This window comes from Acomys minous (assembly GCF_964271855.1).
Source record: "Acomys minous genome assembly, chromosome: 2".
NCBI classification, from domain to species: domain Eukaryota; kingdom Metazoa; phylum Chordata; class Mammalia; order Rodentia; family Muridae; genus Acomys; species Acomys minous.
In genome coordinates this window covers 84579830-84601394 of record NC_140484.1, presented here as the reverse complement: position 1 = coordinate 84601394, position 21565 = coordinate 84579830, and the positions used below count along the sequence as shown (strand labels likewise).

Sequence of the window (21565 nt, the reverse complement as noted above, 5' to 3'; positions counted from 1 at the left end):
TCCGCCTGTCTAGCTCCATCCTCTCTCTGTGTCCCGTCCATCTTGCTAACAGGCCCCTCTGACCTTCCTCATCACAGACAGACACCATCTCCTGGCCTCTCGGGTTTCCCAGACGCCATCAATGCGTCCCCGTGACGTCTTGCTTCTACTTGGCTGTGGTTTTATACCTCGGGTTCCAGTGAACTGTGCATGTGGGAAGTCTGTGTCCCTGAATAGCTGTTTCTCACAATCTATGTCTTGTGGTCTGTCTGTACTTCTGTCCCCTCAAAGGGACTTTTAAAGGGCCATCTGCTTTCCTGGGCCTCCTCTTAGAGTGGCGCCAATTAGTCAGGCAGTTGGTCTGGTTGACCCTAGCTGGCCTCTCAACTCACTTCTCGGCTCACACTTTCCCGCCTTTTGTCTCCATCAAGCGCATGGGAGCATGGGCGCACGCGCAACACCTCTGTGTTTTCTAGGGGGAGAAGGAGGAAAGGCTCATGAGTTTCTGCAGGCTGGCTTGGCAGCTACTGACGTAATGGATATAGGCCCCGCTTATTGGCCCTCTTTCACCGGGGGAGGTGACCATGCGTTGCTAAGAGCCAGGCACGTGGAGAGAACCCTAGAAACTCGTGTCGCCATGGCAACTCTGCTATTCATTGACCGCCCCCCCCCCCCGCGCTATTTCCTCTAATCTAATTGGACAACGCTTGCCTTCATGCCTGTTTCTGATTGGAAGTCAAAGAATTTGGATGCTTCCTTTCAGTAATTTTCCTCTCTCCTCCAGGGAGCGAGGGCAGTGTGGACTAGAGTCTCCAGGGAATGCAAGGCGCTTCGGCCATGACACTAGAATTCAGCCTGAGTCAGCTGACCAGGCTGGCTTTCTTACATGCAAGTTCCTGCTCTTCCCGCCAGAGGACACCAGAGAACCCCCCCGGCTCTTTAAAGCTTGGTGACTGATGGCGTCATCAGAGACCCGCTGGTGATTGGCTGCCTCACTCCTGCTAACACTGGCATACCCCGAGCCCCTGTGAACTATTACCAGAAAAAAAGAAACCCGTGTGTCCAGGAAGTCAGGAGCCTGTTCTCAAGTCCTTAAACATGCAAAAGATGTCATTATTATTATGTGACCAGATGTGGCCACTCAAAGTAGACACCTCAGCTTGGACCAAGGTCTAGACACCTGTCGGTTTTGTTTGTTTGTTTGTTTTGCCTAACAGCTGTTATCTATGATTTTCTTTTCCATTAATTAATCGATTTTTTAAAAATACCGTTTGTAAGCTTTTAGAAAAAAATCTAGTGAAAATACAGCGAGTTTCATTCGCCCCTCAACACCTCCCTCCCCAACTTCCGCTATTATTAATATCTTCACAGCAATGTGAGACATTTGTTTCAACTGGTGAGGCCGCCGTTAACACAGTGTCGCGTTGGGCAATCTCAGTCAGCTTGGCAGGATGTAGACGCTCCACGGAAATAAGAGTCTAGCCATGCCTGTGAGGCATTACTAGGTTAGGTCAGGCCCTGGCTGTGCCTGGAGGAGTTAGCCAGCTTAGGGTATCAGCGATGACAAGACCCACCCTAAGAGTGATGTTAGGTCCTGCTGCAGGGCGCGGCTGGCATGGCCTGCCCTCTACCTAGGGGCGGGGCTCCCCCTCTCCCAGAAATTCACTATATAAATCAGACATTTTGGTTCCAGGGCCCCCTTCGCTCCACCTTCCTACCCTCTCTCCTTCCTCACCCACGCCCAGCATACGCTCCCCACCCCTCCCCCTCCCGTGCTGCTTCTAATAAACCTGCATTTATATATTATAGCTTCGTCGTCAATTAGCTCATTCTGTTTATTTAATCCATCAAGTGGGTAATACTATCTCATGAGCTGGGGTCCTGGACTGAACGGAAAGGAGGAAGGGCGATGACCAGCAGTCATCTTTCTGCTTCCTGAGTGTGCATGCAATGTGACTCACTGTTTCATGCTGCCGCCACTACGGCTTCCTCTGCCAGGACGCGCTGCGCATGAGCGAGCTTAGGCACTACCGAGCTGCTTCCCTAGCCACAGTGATTTGCAATCTTGATTGTCAACTTGACTGGACGCAGACTTGCCTAGGAAATTCATAAAACACAACTTTGTCTCCAGAAAGGAGACAGGCTTCTCTTTGCTCTACAGAAACCTTTGTAACAGTGAACACACATAAACCTTCCTCCCTTTGTTTGATCAAGGATTTTGTTGTAGGCAGAAAAAGTATCACTGAGGAGTTTGTTGGACACCTGTGTGTCATCTTTAGTAAAGGTTGACACCTCTTGTTTATTTGTAAATTGAGTTATCTAGGTTTTGTTTGTTGCTTTGTCTTTTGAGTCTGGTCTCCTGTGGCTGAGGTTGGCCTTGGCCTCCTGTTGCCCTGGCCCCCGTCACCTAACTGCTGGGATGTCAGGAGGCACCACTGTGCCTGGCTGGGTTGTCTGTTCTTTCTTGCTGCTGTGTTTTCGGACTTCGGTGTATATTTGGGACAGCAATCCTTTACCTGATGTGTTTTACAAAGATTTCTTCACTCTTCCATTTTTTTTTTTTTAAAAAAGAAATTACACTTAGGTGTGTGTCCACTGCTTGGTGTGCACGTGCCACAATGTGTGAAGGTCGGAGGACCAGATGTGGAAGTTGGTTCTCTCTCCTCATGTGGGTTCCTGGGATCAGACTCAGGCCTTCAAACTTGCCCCAAATGTCTTTACTCACGGGGCCATCTCACCGGCCCTCTTTTAATTGTCTTAACTCCTGATTTTAATACCATCCCTCCTCATCCAAAATCCACATGTTTAGGGTATGTCCTAATATGGATTTATGTGCCAGGCTTATCCAGTCAAGTTTTTTTTTTTAAATCACTCTGGGCTACGATACGTATTCTAGAAATGGACATAAGGCACAGGTTCTGCCAGCGAGAATAAATTGTGGAAGTTAGATCTCAACATTCAGGGCAGAGGTTAGGTTGCCTTTTGTTAGGTTGCTACAAATGATAGAATGAAAGCCTGAATTTTGGGGTGGGGCAGAGAGATCTTTTCTTGGAGATTTAGTGCGCGCGCGTGTGAATGCATGCATATACAGAAGTCCGTGCATATGAATGCAGATGCTCACAGCGGCCAGAAGGGGGCATCAGATCCTTTGGAGCTGGGGTTCCAGGTGGTTGAGGGCAGTCTGACATAGATGCTGGAAACCTACCTTAGACGCTCTGCAAAAACAGTTAGAACTTTTAAAACAGGGAGCCATCTCTCTAGCCCCATCAGTTTGTTTGTTTGTTTGTTTGTTTAGACCATAATGAAGTCTGGCTTATATATAATAAAATGTATTGGTCGTTTGTTTTGTTTTGAGACAGGGTCTCATGTACTCCAGGCTGGCTTCAACTTATGCAGCCCAGGCTGGCCTTAAATTCCTACTCTTCTTGCCTGAGCCTCTCCCCAAGTGCTGGGATACAGTGTGCACCACCAGGTCCAACTCTGAATTTTCAGAGGTCCTTGTGCACCTGTGTTCACAGCAACATTATTCACAGAAGCCAAAAAGGTGGGAGGCATTCATTTTAAGAGTCTGTCAACTGATGAGTGAGTGGCACCGAGGATCCGATGCAATAGGTAGGGCTTGGTTAGCACCCACAGAGCTCAGGGGCCTGGGACCAGTCTCCAGTGGCACAAGTGCGACACAACGAACGAAGTACTAGATGACTGGGTGAACAAAAGGCCGTATGTTTGCAGATAATGGAATATTGGTTCATCTTCAAGACAAAGCTTGCCTGAGAGTGGTAGTTCATGGTTATGATATCAGCCTTTGGGAGGCTGGGGCAGGAGGATTGCCCTGAGTTCAAGAACAGCCTGGGAGAGAGAGGATGGGAGGAGAGGAAAGGAAGGGGGGGGGGCAGCACAGAGGAGGGGAGGGGAAAGGAGAGAGGGCAGTTCAGGATCTCTAAATAAGATCATCTTGGTTTTAGACTGGTTCCCACACCCAGTAGCAGGTGTTCCTATAACAGAAGAGCAGAAAGGCCAGGGGTACAGTTCAACAGAAGGGCTTGCCCGGCCTGCAGGAAGCTCTGGGTTCCATTCCAACTTCACAAAAACTAGGCGTGGGGGTGCACACCTGTCACCCCAGCACTTGGGAGTGAGTGGGTGGAGGATTAGGAGTTCAAGGTCACCCTCAGCCACAGGATGTGTTCAAGCCAGCCTGAGCTACCTGAGATCCTGTCACAAACAAAACAAGCTCTGGTGGGAGACAAAGGGCAGTGCTGTGAGGACAGGACCAGACGGGAGTGATGTATGTTAGCTATGCATGTGGGCAAGGCCGGCCTTGCCCAGGGACAAGCAAGGCTTGGATTCTCCCTTAGCAACCAAATGCATCTTGACCTCTGACTTCTGGTCCTGGAAGATAATTTCCTGTGTGCTCAGCCCACCATTTTGAAATCCTAGCTGTCAGACCCAAAGACAGCAGCAGCTATGCAGCTCCTGGTTTCCACAGTGGGAGAGTTTGTGGAAATGTCGTATATGAGAAAGCAGTCACGAGTGAATTCCAAGGAGCCAATGGTGGGGTGTGTCCAACATCTGGAGGCCCACGCCTCCCTTCCCCGTGCTGTGCAGTTCTTGCAGGACCATCCATCAAAGGCCCCTGTGTTCCTGACTAAAGAATTACAAATTCAGGAGGTATTTGCCATGGGGACAAAAAAGGGATGTGGTCCTCATTACCTCTGGACCAATGGTGGTGAGGGACGGAGGAGAAGCCCTGCAACATGCTTATGAGATGCAAATCAAACGACTGAAGCAGGACCAATCAGAAGCTTTCCCCTAATATGAGGTATCTGCGGAGGCATGGTCCTCACTCTGTTTTCTCAGAAGTCATCTCCTCTCAGGTGAGTTTTAGCCCTGGGTGAGTCCTGTTAGTGTCCCCGGTCCTGTGCTTCCTTCTCCTCACTCTTTGGCCTGCTCATGCTTCCTTGCAGCTGACAAACCCCCCACGGAGGAGAGCCCAAATTACAAGAGGTCACTTTCCCAGAATGCTGTGCAACCCAGAGTCAGTTACAGCGAGGTTTGGACAGTCCTAGGATTCTTAAGGACAAGATGATTGCATAAGGGGGGGCCCCCGTCCGAGGTGCCTGCTTGGATGTCATTGCATAAGAACAGGAGGCCTGGTGCTGTGGTAGACAGCGTGTACCCAGGAGAGGAAGGCCAAGGCAGCCTCCAAGCCTCCGCCCGCTCAGTGCCCGGCATTACCTAGGACGGTCTGTCTTTGGAAAGTTTGTGAGAAGCACACAAGGAATTCCTGCCCCTTCATTTCTTACAGTTGGGAATTCGGCCTTGGGTTTCATTTGAACATATCTTTTAGCTATGGCTAAGGCTTGGACAGATCGCTCTGTGGCCGAGCCACACACACTCCAGCACACCTCCTGGTGGCCAGGGAGACAGAAGCCCCGGGTGGAATGAGACCCACAGAGCGTATTTATTTCTGGCGATGATAGCAGCAGAAGAGGGTCGGCCAGACGCAGGTGGAGGGACAGGAGGGGCGGACGCTGGAGGGGGTGTCTGCTCAGGGCACATCAAGGATTGGTCTGTTGACATTCACGGTGAGGACACAGGCCAGAACAGCAAGACTGAGACAACAGCGGAGGGACAGACAGAGAGACAGACAGAGGGGTAGGGGGCAGGGGTCCCCAGACATGCACGGCCCCCTTGCCTCTAGGGAGAACTCTGAGGATAAGAAGACAGACAGTGGAGGCTGAGAACCTCCCACCCTGAAACAGGGAGCTGGGCCTGCAGCCTCCTAGCCTCACACCTCCAGGATAAGGAGGGGCAGGCCCAGGCAGCCCCGCACCAGCAGCTCGGACATTATGGCTTCGAGGAGATGAGTTCACAGTCCGGGCAGGAAGGGATGGGGTCCTGAGGGCACCTGGTCCGATCCCAGGCCTAGACCAGACCTAAAAACCAGGAGTGGAAGGAAGAGACCTGAGAGAGTTAGGATGCAACCATTGCAGCTGTTATCAGCACCACGGAGAGAGCCTGGCCCTATCCCTCAGACCCAGGAGTCCAGGCCACCTCCCTCAGGCCCAGGGATCCAGGCCCAGCCCTCTTCCCTCAGGCCCAGGGATCCAGGCCCTGCCTCCCTCTCTCAGGCCCAGGGATCCAGGCTTAGACCCTCTCTTTCAGGCCCAGGGATCCAGGCCCAGCCCCTCTCCCTCAGGCCCAGGAATCCAGGCTCAGACCCCCTCCCTCAGGCCCAGGGATCCAGGCTCAGACCCTCTCCCTCAGGCCCAAGGATCCAGGCCCAGGCTCTGTCCCTCAGGCCCAGGGATCCAGGCCCAGCCCCCCTCCCTCAGGCCCAGGAATCCAGGCCCAGGCCCCCTCCCTCAGGCCCAGGGATCCAGGCCCAGCCTCCTTCCCTCAGGCCCAGGGATCCAGGCCCAGCCCCCCTCCCTCAGGCCCAGGAATCCAGGCCCAGGCCCCCTCCCTCAGGCCCAGGGATCCAGGCTCAGACCCTCTCCCTCAGGCCCAGGGATCCAGTCCCAGTGCCCCTCCTTCAGACCCAGCCCCCTTCCTTTAGACCCAGGGCTCCAGCAGCAATCCCCCTTCTTCAGACTCAGAGCTCCTCCCTCAGCCAGCACTCCGAGGAGCACCTGCCTTTCTGGGTCTTACCCTCACTCTGAGTTCTCTTTCTCTGACAGTCCTTTGCCGCCTTTTGTGAAGCTGCTCAGAGTCTTCTCCTAGAGTTTGGGGGACAGAGAACAAGCACTTCACCCAGCAGGAAGCCTCTGTCCCACCCCTCCTCTACAAGCTGTCTCTGCTTAGTTCCCAGGGGATGTGGGAAATGGTATCACCATCCATTCTACCAGTGGGGAAACCGAGGCACAAAAGATAACTGTCTAAAACTGCAAGGAAGACAGGGTCATGGAAAGGAGCTACAAGAAAGGCCCAGGGCTCAGGAAGTTGAAACCTTATTATCCTGGGGTACTGGGGAGCCACAGGGCTGTCAGCAGGCTACGGGCACACACAGCACCAGGGGCTGAAACCCTGGCCTCCAGGAAAGGTCTCCACCCTGGGCCGGCAGTGTGGCTCACTGGAAGTTTCCAGAGAAGTAGAATGAGTGAGGTCATGGGAAGAGTGACTGCCGGGAAGGCACAGCCTCTGTCCTCACAGATCTCAACCCTGAGCTCTGGGCCTGGCTGCTCAACCTGTTGGAAAAGGGGTGTGTGTATGTGTGTGTGTGTGTGTGTGTGTGTGTATGTGTGTACCATTCTCAACGGAGAAAGGAATTGACTTGAGGTTAGCCTCAGTCTCAGCCTCAGGGTTAAGGTTAGCCTGAGACTCAGACCAAGGTTTAGGGTTAGACTCAGAATGAGCCTCAGACCTAGATAAAGGGTTAGTTAGCCTCTAGCCCAGCGTGACCCAGAACTCACAGGGTTAGCCTCCAGCCCAGTGTGACCCGGAACTCACAGGGTTAGCCTCCAGCCCAGAGTGACCTGGAACTCACTCTGTAGTCCAGACTGGCTTGAAACTCAAGACAGATGCCTTGTCTCAGCCTTTCAAGGGCTGTCTTACAGGTGTGGGCCACAGTACCCAGTTTATACAGTCAGGACGAATTTTCCTTGGAATACCAAAAGTAATAGAAAACTACCAAGAATCAAAGATTAAGGTACTGAATCTATATTGTTCTAAACAGAATTTATAGTAATTTCAAGTAATTTCACTTCTTTTGGTGGAAGCAAATTTGTTGGTATTTTCAAAGCAGGTGTCTTTGCAGAGAAAATGGTCACATTTGACAGTTTCTGTGGACCCACAAGTTTGTGTGTATGTGTGGTATATGCATGTGTGTGCTGTGTGTGTGCTGTATACATGGGTGGCTTGTGTGTGGTGTCTACACGTGTGTGCTGTGCACCTGTGTGCTGTGTGTGTGATGTCTACATGTGTGTGCAAGTGCCCATATTTATGTGAGTACATGCCTATGCACACACAGACAGAGGCCAGAGCAGGACATGGGTCCTCTACTGCTGCTTTCCCCCTTATTCCTCAAGACAGCATCTCTCCCTGACCCAGAACCTCCCCCACTTCCGGTAGGCTGGCTGGAAGCGAGCTGTCTCTTCCCCTCAACACTGTGCCTCAGGTGTGGCAGCCATGGGTGCTGGGGATTCAGCGACTCTCCCCAGTCCCACTCTGTGTCTGGGGACCTGGGGCTCATCAGTTAGGCTGTGCCGCCTGGCCAATGAGCCCATTCTTTCTCCGCCTCCCTGAGCACTGGGATTCCAGGGTACCACCCTAGACCTGGCCTTAGCCTGCATTCTGGGCATTTAAACACAATCCTCATGCTCATGCCACAGTACTTCCTAACCCAGCCATCTCTCCAGGCCCAAGAGGTTATTTTGCAAAGCTGAGAAGTGGCCGCCACAGGGCAGCTCCAAGGGATCTGACATCCTCTTCTGGCTTCTGCAGGCACTGCATGCATGTGGTGTGCAGACACACAAGCAGGCAAAATACCTACACAAACAGCATATATTCTTTCTAAAAGGGGCCACTGCTGCCCAGTCTCTCCAACCTGTGTCACCTCTTCACCTTGCCCACCTGAACCTCCTCCTAAGCCCCTCCCAATGCCCTCTCTTCCAGAATGTTCTCCCAGGGCCCATGTGGAAGCCCTTCTACCTCAAAAGACCCAGGCCACAGCCCCTAGACAAGGATCAAACACTCAGTGGCCTTTACAATAGACAGTGCCCCACGGTATTTACGTTATGTTGTATTTTGAATTTATTGTTATTGTTGTGAGTGTTGCTTGTGGTGCTGGGGACTAAACTTTGCCTGTGACAAGCAGGTGTCCTGTTGATGAGCTCTGCCCTCCCACCTGATATTCTCTGATTCATTAAAAAATCATTTTTGGGCTGGACAGATGGCTCAGAGGTTAAGAGCACTAGCTGCTCTTCCAACGGTCCTGAGTTCAATTCCCAGCAACCACATGGTGGCTCATGACCATTTGTAATGTGATCTGGTGCCTTCTTCTGGCAGGCAGGTGTACATTGCTGACAGAAAGAAACCAATTAAAGAAAATCATTCTCACCAGGCGGTGGTGGCACACGTCTTTAACCCAAGCACTTCAGAGGCAGAGCAGGTGGATCTCTGTGAGTTCAAAGCCAGCCTGGCCTGCAGAGTGAGTTCTAGGACAGCTAGGGCTACACACAGAAACCCTGTCTTGAAATAATAAATAAGTGAGTAAGTAAATAAATAAAACCACTACACCACCACCCATTAATATTTACACCTTGCTCTGAGGGAGAAAGGCGGGGGTGGGGGGGTGGGGGGGGGAGCGTTTATCACCCAGTTTCTTCCTATGCTCTGTGTTTAGCATCTGTGGAGAGAATACCATCTGGCCACAGAGGGACACTCAACAAACTGAATCCTCACAGCGGCCCTCAGCATAGCTGCTGCTCACAGGCTGGAGTCCCAGTAGAGGAAACAGAGGAACAGACAGGTTGAGTGACTTACACCATGCAGCAGTCAGACACAGGCAGACTGCGCCCTCACTGAAGGCCCAGTGCCCATGCACGGCGGTGGTGGCCACGGCGGCAGTGGCCTCGACTCACCTCCACGAGCTGGTGCCAGTGCTCCACGGGCTTGCGTGGGTTAGCCAACATCTCGGCCCAGTGTTCTCTGCCATGTGGGTCCGCAGCCTCGGGACCCACGCGGCACACGCCGATCACCTCATTGTGGCCGATGCTGGGGATTGGGGAAGTGATTATTGGGACGGGCAGGAGGTGCAGTCAGCCGCATCCCTCCGCGCCTTGCCCCAGTCCGCCGCATCCCACCGCGCCTTGCCCCACCGCGTGGGCGCCTCTCACCAGTCATAATCCACCACCGCGATGCTGAGTCCCACGTTCTCCACGCTCTCGGGAGCCACGTCGAACACCAGGGCCTCGTTGTACGTGGGGTTCAGCGTGTTCTTCTTAATGGAGGTCTTCCGTTTCTTCAGACGCCGCCCCTCACTGATCAGAGAGGCCTTTACATAGGGGTCTGTGTGGAGAAGCCAGGGGGGCTGAGCAGACACCCAGGCATCCGGGCCTCAGCCCTCCTCTTTCTCTCTCTCTCTCTCTCTCAGACCCCAACCTTCTTCCTCGGGCCTCAACCCAGACACACCTGAGAAACCAGTGAGGTCCATTGCTTTGAGGTTAGAGGCTTTGATGATGGTCACGGTGAGTCGTCCAGCCGTGGGGAGGTAGCAGAGTGAGAAGTTGAGCTCCCCAAGATCTGCCTTTTCCTGCAGTGGAGACAGAGGGCAGTGACCATCTTTCCCTGCAGCGCTTTCCACCCTGCCTCCTCAGCACCGCGGCGAGGCGCCCATCTACCCCACCGCCTGACTCTCGGTCAAGGCTCCATAGCTTCCCCGCCACAGCCGCTTACCACCAAAGCCTGTTTTGTCCTGTAGAGAAGATGGTGGGGCACAGAGGCCAGGGAAAGGGAGAAAGAATTGGCAGGAGAGAGACAGAAACTGAGAGAAGGTAGGCTGAGGCAGAGAGAGAGACAGAGAAAAACGGACAGAGATGGAGAGAGACAGAAACCCAGAGAAATGGGGGAATTTGGGGAGGGAGAAAGAGGGAGACAAACATACACACACACACACACACACACACACACACACACACACACATACACACACATACACACACATACACACACACACACACACATACACACACATACACACACACACACATACACACACATACACACACATACACACACATACACACACACACACATACACACACATACACACACACATACACACACACACACACATACACACACACACACACAAAGGGAGGGAGCGAGGGCTGATGAGCAAGAGAGACAAAGACCAACAGAGAAGCAATCAGACACTGAGATGGAGACCCAGAGAGAAGGGGACAGTCGTGTCAGGTATAAGTCATCAGAGAGAGACCAGCCAGGGTCCCCTGTTAAGGGACCACACACGGCTTGAGAGACACACACAGCTTGTGAGACAGACAAGATGTTGACACTAAGGCTTTGAAGGGTCAGGGATGGGACCAGGTGAGGAAGGAAGGGTTTCATAAGCAGACAGAACAGCTTGGGTAAAGGTTTTGACAGCAGTGGGCAGTCTGAACAGGGCCCAGGTTAGTGTGGATCAGAGCCTAGAGGCCCTGGGGCACGGGTCTCTCAGGGCTCTGGCTGGAGTGGGCACTGCTTCATGCTGGAGTGTCAAGGAAGGAGCAACTGGTCTCTCTGGAAGCTTCCTTTGGCTCTCCTCATGTCTCCTGCTCTCTGTAGGGATTGCCATAGTAGCCAGGGGGCTGTGTGTGGGGCTCAGTCTGTCTCTTCTCTCTGTGGCCTCCAGCTACCGACCCTGCCCCTTCTGACTGTCTGGTCCCACTTTCACACTTGCTCCTCTAGGTCTCTCTGGTCCCTCTTCTCCCGTCTCCCTCAGGGTCTCTGCTTCCCTACTCCGGGGAGGGGGGGGGTAGATGGATGGGTGAAGGCCTCAGGTAAGAAACAGTAGGGGGTGGGCAGAAGGGGACAGGGTGAAGGCAGGTGGACGCCCTTGCATGGGGTGACCCTGGGGTCACAGGGTGGATGTGAGTTCCTAGGTCCTAGAGACTGGGGCGCAAGGGACGAGCAAGCTGAGAGACCTCCTTGTGGGGGGAGCCATAGGTATCTGTTTCATCCTCACGCCTGAGATAAGAGGAGGCTAAGGCTCAGAACTGCCCTCTCCTGGCTCCCCCAAACTGGTAGGAATTGCAGCTAGGAACTGGCCTTGGGTAGGAAGCCCGAGGGCCCAAGGGATCAGGAACACCCAGCCAGGCCTGGGCATGGCGCAGGGCCTGCAGGGGAATAAGAGGCTCTGTCATCAGATCAGAGTCTGTAGGTGAGGGGTAGGAGAGGGGGGCCAGGAGGCACGGGGGGGGGGGGGTAGTGTCTTGGATCTGCTGCTATGAGAAGTGAGGGGAGCCCAGAGTATCAGAATCTAAAGATGCAGGTGGTAGGGTTCCCAAGGAACACCCCCCCCCCCACCACCAAAAAGACAGAAGGAAAACATGAAAGGGTTTGAAGGGAGGGATTTGAAGAATCAAGGCCTTTAGAGACGGCCTGGGCACCTAGAAGTCTGGAAACGGACAAGGGGCTGTTGGGAGGGGAAATCACGGCGGGGGGGGGGGGGAGGGAGAGTGGGAGAGTGACATCTGGGTCAGAGGGCAAAAGTCACAGGGACGTAGGGTGAAGTCCCAAAGCTATCCGGCAGGAAACAAGCTTGCGAATCCAGGCTCAGGGCCTGACAATAAAGAGTGTTTCATAGAGCTGGAAAGGGAACAGAAGCCTCTGGAAGTCCCTCTGCCACTTCTGTGTCTGCAATATTCTCTGCAAAATAATGCATACAGCGCTCGGGGGTGGGAAACAGGGAGGTGGTAAGTCCCAGGGTGGGGGGAATGACAAGCGGGGGACCTGAGGGCCGCAGAGAGGGCAGAGTTGGCGCAGGGGCCCATTGCGGATGGAGCCACTGACCGAGCCACCCTCCAGGATGTCCCTCCAGAGCGGGCGGTCTGGGGGCTGTTCAGCCAGCTCCAGCAGATTGTCCAAAACCACCTGGCCAATGAGATCGTGCCGCGAGAAGCGGTCGAAGTCGTAGACGCTGAAGTGCAGCTTGCGCTGTGCCAGCTCGGCCAGCGGCACGGAGAACTGAAACGTCTCATTGAAGATGGGGTTCAGCGTCTTCCTGTGCACCTGGGGACGGAGGCAGAGACAGACGAGATGTCCGCTGGCCTTGTTCCCAGAACCAGTGAGCCATGTGTCCCATGTCTGCCCAGAGCGTCCAGACCCAGACCCTTCCCTCAGACCCAGAGACTTCAGCCCTCTTTCCCCAGAGCCGCAGATCCAAACCCAGCCCTCCTCCCACAGACATGAAAGTCCTCCTCAGCCCTTCTCTTTCAGGCCTAGAGATTCATATCCCAAGCCTTCCTCCCTAAGACCCAAGACTCCTCCAATCCTTGTCCGACTCAGGTCCAGGCCCCTGCCTTCCCCTCTCAAAAGCCAGCAAGGGAAACCCCAGAACTCCTTCCACAGCCCCAAGAGTCCTGCCCTTAACCCCCTTCTTATGACCCATGGATCTTCCCCAGATTCCTCCCTCAGACCCAGGGGTCCTCCCCAGCCTCCTCCCTCAGACCCAGGGGTCCTCCTCAGCCTCCTCCCTCAGACCTGATGGACCACACAAACTGTGAAGAGTGACCCCTTGCCCTGACCTTGGTCTGGAACTTCTTTTTGCGATCGGGCAGCAGGTAGATCTTGACATAGGGGTCTGAGAACCCATTGGAGTCCTTTGCTGGGAGGTCTAGGGCCTGCAGGATCCGCACCACGAGCTGGTCAGAACCATAGAGGTACCGCAGGGCGAAACTGATCCGGCCACAGGGTGCCCCTGTTTCCCCAGAGCCTCCCCGCCGGCCACCGGGTCCAGTCCCCTGGTACAGCTCTGGCTTGATCTGACCGATGAGCTTGGCTTTTTCCTCGCCGCCTGGCAGGGGTAAGGGCAGAGCAGGTGGTCGCTCCTCACTGCTTGGGTCTGCTTGAGTAGTCAGGGTCTGCTGGGTGAGGGGCCGGGGCAGGGCTGGGTACCTGTGTGTCAAAGGAGACCAAGGTGAGGTTCGAATCTGCGTGGCATCTGACTCCATCTGATTCCCAGGCGCCTATAATCCTGTCCTCGACTGGCCATTTGACCTTGGGTAAGACATCTGTGCTTCCTGAGCCTCAGTTTCCCCATCTGCAGCAAGGGTGTTATCCACATTTCTAAACCAGCTCTAGCCAGACCTGAGGGTCATCAGGACTTGATTGGTGGCCAAAATGACTTCTTCGTTCAATACTTCACCCAGATGCTCAGAGCCATGCTTGGCCCGGCCCTCCATCTCCCTAGCCTGTCACCGTGCTCCATCACCAAGGGCTTGCTCTGCACTCAGCTTGCCCTCTCCCTGCCTGGGCTACTGGCTTCATTTCTCCCTCTCTAGACGGCTCGAGAGCTGGCACCTCTCCTCCTTGGCTCCTAGCCCAGATGTGGCTCCCCAGCGCCCTCTGGGCACAGCCCTTCCACCTGCCACTTCTAGCCGTGAATGGCCTGGTGTCGGCAGCGTCAAGTCCTTGCCTTTGCCCGGATTTTATCTCCCACCTGCCTGCCTTCTGGCTTTTCCCACCATGAACATAGTCTCTTTCTGCTCTCCCTCTCTCCTGCCCGAAGTGACCGCGTATACACCATTCCCTGCATACATGACTGAGCTTCCCCGCCATGTGCGTGTCTGCTTATCAACCTACCTCCATCTCCAGGACATTTTTTTTTAAGTTTCCTCCAAGCCTAGGCTGGGGTCTCCTTAGGGCCCTTGTCAGTCCCCAGAGTTGCTTTCCTGTCTCCCTAGCTTGTATCCCTCGGGCTGTCAGAGCCCTCAGTGTGGAGGCCTGGGCCGGGCATTCGGCTGAGGCCCAGCTTCTACCAGACCCTAAGCTTACAAGCACAGAAAAGGGAGGAATGCACGCAGTGAGGTGAACGCTGGGTCCAGGTTACCGGTCACAGCTTACACCGCACGAGATAGATAATTGCCTGCGCCTCAGAACCGGCCCCACCCACCCGGTTCTGAAATCGAACCTAGGGCTTTCTGCGAGCTAGGCCAGAGCTCTTCTGCAGAAAGAACCTCAGCCTGCACCCTGGCACCTCCCTGAGGGAAAGACGCTACCACTCAGGCACACCCCCTGGCCCCCTCCCTGGGGAATTCTAGGCAGGAGCTCTCCCACTGAGATACGTTTTATTTTAAAACAGGGTTTTGCTAAGCTGCCCAGGCCAACCTTGAACTTTAGATCCCTCTGTCTTAGTCTGAGATAATACACATACTGCTATGCTAGCTGCTAACCCTGGACTCTTGTCTCCAGGCAAGTTCTGTATCTTGACCTAGGAATCCAATGCCCTGTTCCCTACTTCTTAAGTCCAGAAGTCTAGGCCTCAGTCTTAGCCTCCCTAGGATCCAGGAGTCAGTATGTCCTGTCCTGACCCTGTATCAGAAGAGCCACAGATAAGAACGCGACAGAGAAGCAGAGATTCACAACGAAACCCCCAGCCCAATACCCTCTCTCACCTGGTGGTGGGTGCTAGACTTGTGACCTGCTGGTGAGACTGGGCACTGGGCAAGCTCCCACCACTGGGAGGCAGGAGGAGGAGCCCGGAGCCTGTCCCACCCTCAGAAGGCAGCTCCGGGGATGTCTGGCTTGGTTTGACCCCAGCGGCTACCACAGAGGCCACAGCAGCCTCTGGATATGAGTCCATGTCCAGGTAGGAAGGTTCTGGATGTTCCGAGCCCCCTAGGACCCCTGGCTCCAGCAGCTCGGCAAAGGGCGGGTGGTGGGCCGTGTGTGCATGATGGTGTGGGCCACCCAGCAGGGGATGGCCACCTAGGCCGGCTCCCAGGTGGTGCCCACCACCTCCTACCAAGCCTGCCAGCCCAACTCCAGGGGCTAGGTCTTTGCGCAGGGGGCCGCCGCCCACGGCTGAGCCTCCTTTGTCCCTCCAGGGCACCCAGCACAACTTCCAGGACACGAAGAGAGAGACACCCAAGAGGACGATGCCACAGAATGTCACGATGACTGACAGCAGGCTCACGGAAATGTCTGGAAAGAGTGAAGAGAGAGGTCAGGGATCCTGAAGGGGCCAATGCCGTCCCAAGAATATCTGGTGTGTATTGTCCTGAGTATTTTTCCTATTATGACTGAGCTTGAAGCCTGTGCTTCTCGTAAGGCCATATTGCTATACAGCGGTTATTTTACAGAGCCGGCAGAGTTCACGTCACGTTCTGCAGGTGGCAGGTGACAGGTTGGAGATATGAGTCCTCAAGGCTGGAGATATGAGTCCTCAAGGCTGTCTCCAGGCTCTGTTCCCTCCAGCTAAAGGACAAGATCTGCCCCCCCCCACCCCACCCCAAAGCTTGGAGACAACCCAGGAAAAAGTTTGCCGTCTGGCCTGGGGAGTCTACCTTAGCCTCTGCGGGGCTTACACTCTGCGTTTGGCAAGTGGGATGAATCAACCTAGCTCTTTGCTGCCGTCGACCGTAATGAAGGCAAACAGCAGGTGTTGATATGTGGCACTACAAACGACACCTCAGGGAACCCTGTGACAATCCCGTTTTGAGAACAGGAAGTGGAGGAGGGCCAGGAGCACGGGGACTCGGGAGACACCTCAATCAGATAAATGCTTGCTGCACGAGTGGGAGATCTGGGTTTGAATTCCCAGCACCTACACAAGCAAGTGTAGGGGCAGGGTGGCATGCGCTTGTAATCCCAGCACTGGGGAGGCAGAGTCAACTGGATCCTTAGCCTGCTGGCCAGCCAGCCTAGCCAAAAACAAGGTGGACAGTGCCTGAGAAATAATATCTGTGGTCGACCTCTGGCCTTGCGCGCGCATGCGTGCACACGCGTGCTCCCCTCCCCACCCACCCGTGCACCACAGGTGGCACCCTTCAAAACCTATGCTTTCACTATCACACATCAGTACTTCTTGATGAACAGTGGCCCCAGAGAGACTTTCTTTTTTTTTTTTTTTTTTTTTTGGTTTTTCGAGACAGAGTCTCTCTGTGTTAGCCTTGGCTGTCCTGGACTCGCTTTGTGGGCCAGGTTGGCCTCGAACTCACAGCAATCCACCTGCCTCTGCCTCCCGAGTGCTGGGATTAAAGGCGTGCGCCACCACGCCCAGCCAGAGAGACTTTCTTATTCAGATAATCAGTCTCATGGCTGTGGTCACGTGATCTAACACACTAACTGGTGCCTTCTGAGTGCCGGTAACATGCTGTCCTGCTCTGCTGAGAAAGCCCAGCCCAGGCCACCTCTTACAACCAGTGTTTTGTGGCTCTTTCAGTTATTAGGACTAGGCGTGGGGTATTATGCCTTCTTTAGTAATTGGTACCAGGAGTAGGGTTTCGTGGAGGTAACTCTGCAGGCTGTGAGGATTTATTTCGGAGGTGACTCCTGACAGAATAAGAATGAGTCCTTGAGCCTATAATCCCAGCACTTGGGAGGCAGAGGCAGGTGGATCGCTGTGAGTTCGAGGCCAGCCTGGTCTACAAAGCAGGTCCAGGACAGCCAAGGCTACACAGAGAAACTCTGTCTCGGGGGAAAAAAAAAAAGAACGAGACCTTGTTCTATCTATATGGAGACCCATGGTGGGTGGGGGCCATTGACAGCTGGGACATCCTACTGTAATTGCTATGTTCAGGGGACACTCAGAAAGGAGACACCTCCTAGGGCTAGATCGCCTGGTAAAGCAGAAACAGGGTATGACGTTAATCCTTGTACTGCTGTGTGACCTACACGTAACACATCTCGCCTCTCAACTGAGAAGGCTGAGGCTGTGAGGAAGAGGAGCATCTGGAGGACATGTGCCAGGTACTGGTGCGAGAACTCTGAGCTCCGTCCTGCCACCTCCCTCGGGGTACTGCTGTCTAAGTGGCCACCTCACCTACCGAGAGTTGTAGATGCTTGTGAGACACGGAGTCCAGTGTTTTAGCAGTCCTTTGTAGATGGGAGGCAGCAGGGCATGGGAGTCACTGAGGAAACTGGCCAGATACTTCTAACATCGCCAGCCCAAGAGCCCCATCCCAGAGAACTCTGACTCTCTCAAGCATCCTCAGCTCCCCATGCCTGCCTGCACCACCCAGGGAGTGTAAGGACGGGGCGCTATGTGCCTAGAGCAAGAGATACACTCTGTCCAAACCTGATCAGCCCCCTTGGTGGGAACCTGTCAGAGCAGGCTCACATATGAGGCTCCGAGCTCTGGAGATGTCCTCCCTGCTATCATGGGCCATGCCGGACAGCTGATGGCTGTGCTAAACTACAGGGCCATCAGCTCATGCTCTGGAAGGGCTAACTATTAAGGGCGGACAGTCCACCGCATCTACTTGTGATGGCTGCTCTTCACTGCCAACTAGATTTAGAATCACCTAAGAGCTAGATGTGGGTAGCTCATGTCTGTCACTTCAGCACCTAGGGGGCTGAGACAGGGAGGACTGCTGTGAGTTTAGGGCTAGCCCGGGCTACATAGTGAGTTCCAAGCCAGTCCAGATTACAGAGGTAGACCGCATATCAAAATGCAAACCAGCGAGGGGCTGGGGAGATGGCTCTGTCAGTAAAATATTTGTCGTGCAAGCATAGGACTCTAGTAGGATCTCCAGTGCCCACACAAAAATAGCCAGGCATGGTGGTGCACATTTGTAATCCCAGCACCACAGACACAGGCAGATTCCCTGGGGCTCACTGGCCATGTAGCCTAGCCCACCTAGTGAGTTCCAAACCAATGAGAGACCCTGTCTAAAAAAAAAACCTAAAAGGTATGAGTTAGCAGTTAAGAGTACCTGCTGCTCCTGTAGAGGACCTGGGCTTAACTCCCAGTACCCACATGGTGGCTCACAACCACCTGTAAATCTAGTTTCAGGGGAGCGGCAGCCTCTTTTGACCTCTGTGGGCACCAGTAGGTGTGTGGTGAGCAGACACATATGCAGGCAAAATATGTAAACATATAAAATAAAAAGAAATTAAAAAGTCCACAGCTCCTAAAGAGTTTTTTTTTGACTTCCAAACGTATGCACATCCATGCGTGCACACACACCACCAACACTACCAACAATAACAGCAGCAGCAAAAGCTGCCTAAGGCCCACCTGTGTATAGGAGCGCATTTCCAGAGAGGACTCATTGAGGGGGAAGACCCAGCGGAATGCAGCCCTCTAGCACCAGCACCCCCAGGACCCTCTGTTCCCTGGTCAGCCATGATGTGCTTGCATTTCTTGGCCTCACTGCCTTCTCACTGTGATAGAGCGACACCTCCAAACCCACCAGCTAAGTAAATCTCTCCTCTTTTGTTTTTATCAGGAATTTGGTCACGGTGACAAAAAAAAAAGCTAATGAGTGCATCACATGACCAAACCCCAACAAAACCCCTAAGCAACAAGGATGAGAATTAAAGATGGCCTGTGACTTCACGGGAAAGGAACACTAGGCGGCCATGCCTCATGTCTCCTGAACTCTGCTACCCGCCCCCCCCAACCCCGCAACACCCCACCTTTGGCTGGTTTAGTCTGCAGCTTTTTCGTGTAATTAGTTCTGCCAGAGCTAGGTGTGGTGGTTCACATCTGTAATCCCAGCACCTCGGAGACTGACACAGGGGGACTGTTTCAAGTTTGAGACCAACCGGGTCTCAATAAAACCTAATCTGATTACGAACCTTCTTCTTACCTAAAAAAAAAAAAATCGTGATTTCTGAAGGGACTATTTGGTGGCTATAATTAAAGAGTGGTGGTAGGTCTATAGGTCAAAAATGTCAAGGTCAGGGGTTAGATGGACCAAACACACAGCTATTTCTCCTAGCTCAGTGATTTGGGGACAAAGCAGCAGCAGCAGACACAATAGAGGCAAAACCTCTATGGGGTTCGCCGGAAAGGGGTGGAGAGCTGAATGGGCCTGCTCTGAAGGTCCCCAAGTCTTGGCAGTTGTGGAGTTGGGTAGAAGGCGGTGGCTGGCTAGGACAGCTGGGGCTCTGACCTGCGTCCAGGCCACGGGGGTAGCCTCTGATGCGCAGTTCGCTGAACTCTTGGCACCGGTCGTTGGTGTCAGCATCTCGGACCCGTGCGCAGAGGTCTGAGACCAGGATGAGGGCCCGCCGACAGAGGTCATCTTCGTAGTCTCCAGACATAGTGGCCACGTGATCCTACACTTAAGAGTGGGGCGGGCAGAGATGCAGATGGGGACAGGAACAGGTGTGGGGGGCTGGTAAGAGGGCAAAGAAAAGCCAGAGGGCGGTGGCTCAGGGGCCTGGATTGGAGGACGAAAACAATGGACAGATGTTAAGGTCACCGTCCAATGTGAAGGGTCAAGGAGCAAACAGATCAACAGAGCCACATCAAAAGGCTGGGCACTCGCAAACTAAAAGAATGTGGCTCCGAGGGACCACAGGTAGGAAGGCAGAGCAGGCACTCTGTGAGTCAAAGTAGACGGTGGAGGCAGCCACTGGTAGTGGACAGCCTGGTTGAGGCAGGTAGAAACACTTTGGGGAGGGGGGAGACACAGCATTGGGTGGGGGGCTCCATGTGGGAAGCTGCTAGGGGAGTCAGAGGAAGGACAGAAACCCAAAGTTGAGGGATGGGGAGCTAAGATGACAGATGGTGATAAGAGAGAGGATTAAGCAAAGTCCTGTAGCCAGGAAAAGATAAGACACATAACGTGGAGTACAGATTCAGGATGGAGGGGCTGAGGAACAGGTTTACTTGATTATGTCCAAGACATGGTGCACACACACGGGGGTGGGGTGGGGTGGGGGGAAGTGAAGCAGGGCAGGCAGGAGGGTGGGCAGAAATACCTTCCAAAGAGAGACAGGTAGATGAGGAGAGAGAGGAGAGAGAGGAGAGAGAGAGAGAGAGAGGACGCTAAATTCCGGGTTGGATAAGCAGACAATGGCTGGAGACCTCAGACATAAGGCGAGAGAAAAGAGTTAGGCACACAGACGGACAGGCGCATGTTAGAAAAAAGAGAATAGGAGAGAGAGGTGGAGGTGGGAAAGGAAGGACTGACACAAGGTCTGGGGTTAGACATTAGACATGGGTGGGAGAGGGAGCCCGGAGGGAAAGAGCGAGGGCCAGACAGGGTCAGGTGAAAGGGGGCTGTTGAGAAAGACTCTCATTCGGCCAGGGTCAGACTCACCTGTGCTTACCCTTGCTTTGTCCTGGGTGGTAGCCGAGGCGGCGGGGGGCGGTAGCCCATGGGGGTTGCAGGGTGGACGAGCCTAGCCGCTGCGGACCAGTCCCCACGCTTGCCAGGTGGGAAGAAGGGGGTGCTGGTGTCTGATCTGGGCACCCAAGCCGGAAGGGGAAAAATTCAGCCCAAGCTTTGCATCTTGCCCCACTCGAAGTAGCTGCGCGACCCCAGGTGACCCCGGTGAGGTCCAGCCGCCCCCTCCCACCTCCGGGCCCCCAGCAGCCAGTTAAAAGCTTAGAGACTACAACTCCCAGCAGCTCTTGCTGCTAGTGTTACTGCAGCTTTATTGCACCGGAGCTGCAAAGGCTGCTGGGAGTTGAAGTCCTTAAATGCGTCTCTGGTCTGCAGAAGACGGGATTTTTTTTTGGGAGGGGGTGTTGGAAGGGTTAAAATGTCAGGGTCCCAAGACGCTGCAGGAGAGGGGAACAATATCCAGGACCCTGAGAGGTCACGTGGCCCTAATCACTTAGGGGACGTGGGATGGGTCATCTGATCCCCATGCCCTGGGGATGGGTAGGCAGGGGTGGAGTGCACCCAGGTGTTTTGGAATCAGGAACCCCCTTTTTCCAGGGCCATGTGCCCCTCCCCCGTGGCGTCCAGCTGGCACTGCAGACTTAGCTCCCCAGCTCCAGATGCGCCCCTCTTTGCACCGACCTCCGCGCCCCCACTCGGGGCCGCCCCCTTGGGATGAGGCTGGGGCGGGGGCGGGGGGGGGAGGGGCGGACTCACCGGAGCCGCGGCTGCTGCAGCCCCGCGCGCGCCGGCCCGCCCGCCGCCGCGGTGCCCGCCTGGCTCCTCCCCGCCCCTGTCGCAGCTCC

The 21565-nt window shown here is 54.3% G+C and overlaps 1 protein-coding gene across 4 annotated transcripts; it reads right to left on the bottom strand.

The window, feature by feature from the left end:
- Positions 1-5416: 5416 nt before the first annotated feature.
- Positions 5417-21565, bottom strand: SYT3 (synaptotagmin 3). Of its 4 annotated transcripts, XM_084770960.1 has the most exons (11): positions 21477-21565; positions 20694-20838; positions 19539-19808; positions 15093-15621; positions 13224-13593; positions 12490-12708; positions 10111-10231; positions 9816-9987; positions 9561-9693; positions 6631-6698; positions 5417-5915 (listed from the first exon to the last, which is right to left on the bottom strand). In XM_084770960.1, exons 3-10 carry the CDS (start codon positions 19687-19689, stop codon positions 6633-6635), a joined length of 1761 nt encoding a protein of 586 aa, XP_084627086.1. In that variant the 5' UTR covers positions 19690-19808; positions 20694-20838; positions 21477-21565; the 3' UTR covers positions 5417-5915; positions 6631-6632. The 4 variants fall into 4 exon arrangements, with proteins under 4 accessions (XP_084627086.1, XP_084627087.1, XP_084627089.1 ...); XM_084770961.1 differs by lacking the exon at positions 21477-21565 and having other exon boundaries at positions 19539-19763; positions 20694-20984; XM_084770963.1 differs by lacking the exon at positions 21477-21565 and having other exon boundaries at positions 19539-19709; positions 20694-20984.

Excerpts from the sequence above, each read along its gene's own strand:
- SYT3 (XM_084770960.1), bottom strand. The coding sequence starts at position 19,689 with ATGTCTGGAGACTACGAAGATGACCTCTGTCGGCGGGCCCTCATCCTG. Across the intron at positions 15,622-19,538 it reads CCCCCGTGGCCTGGACGCAG|ACATTTCCGTGAGCCTGCTG; the intron begins GTCAGAGCCCCA and ends CACTCTTTCCAG. Across the intron at positions 9,988-10,110 it reads GGACCTCACTGGTTTCTCAG|ACCCCTATGTAAAGGCCTCT; the intron begins GTGTGTCTGGGT and ends TTCTCCACACAG.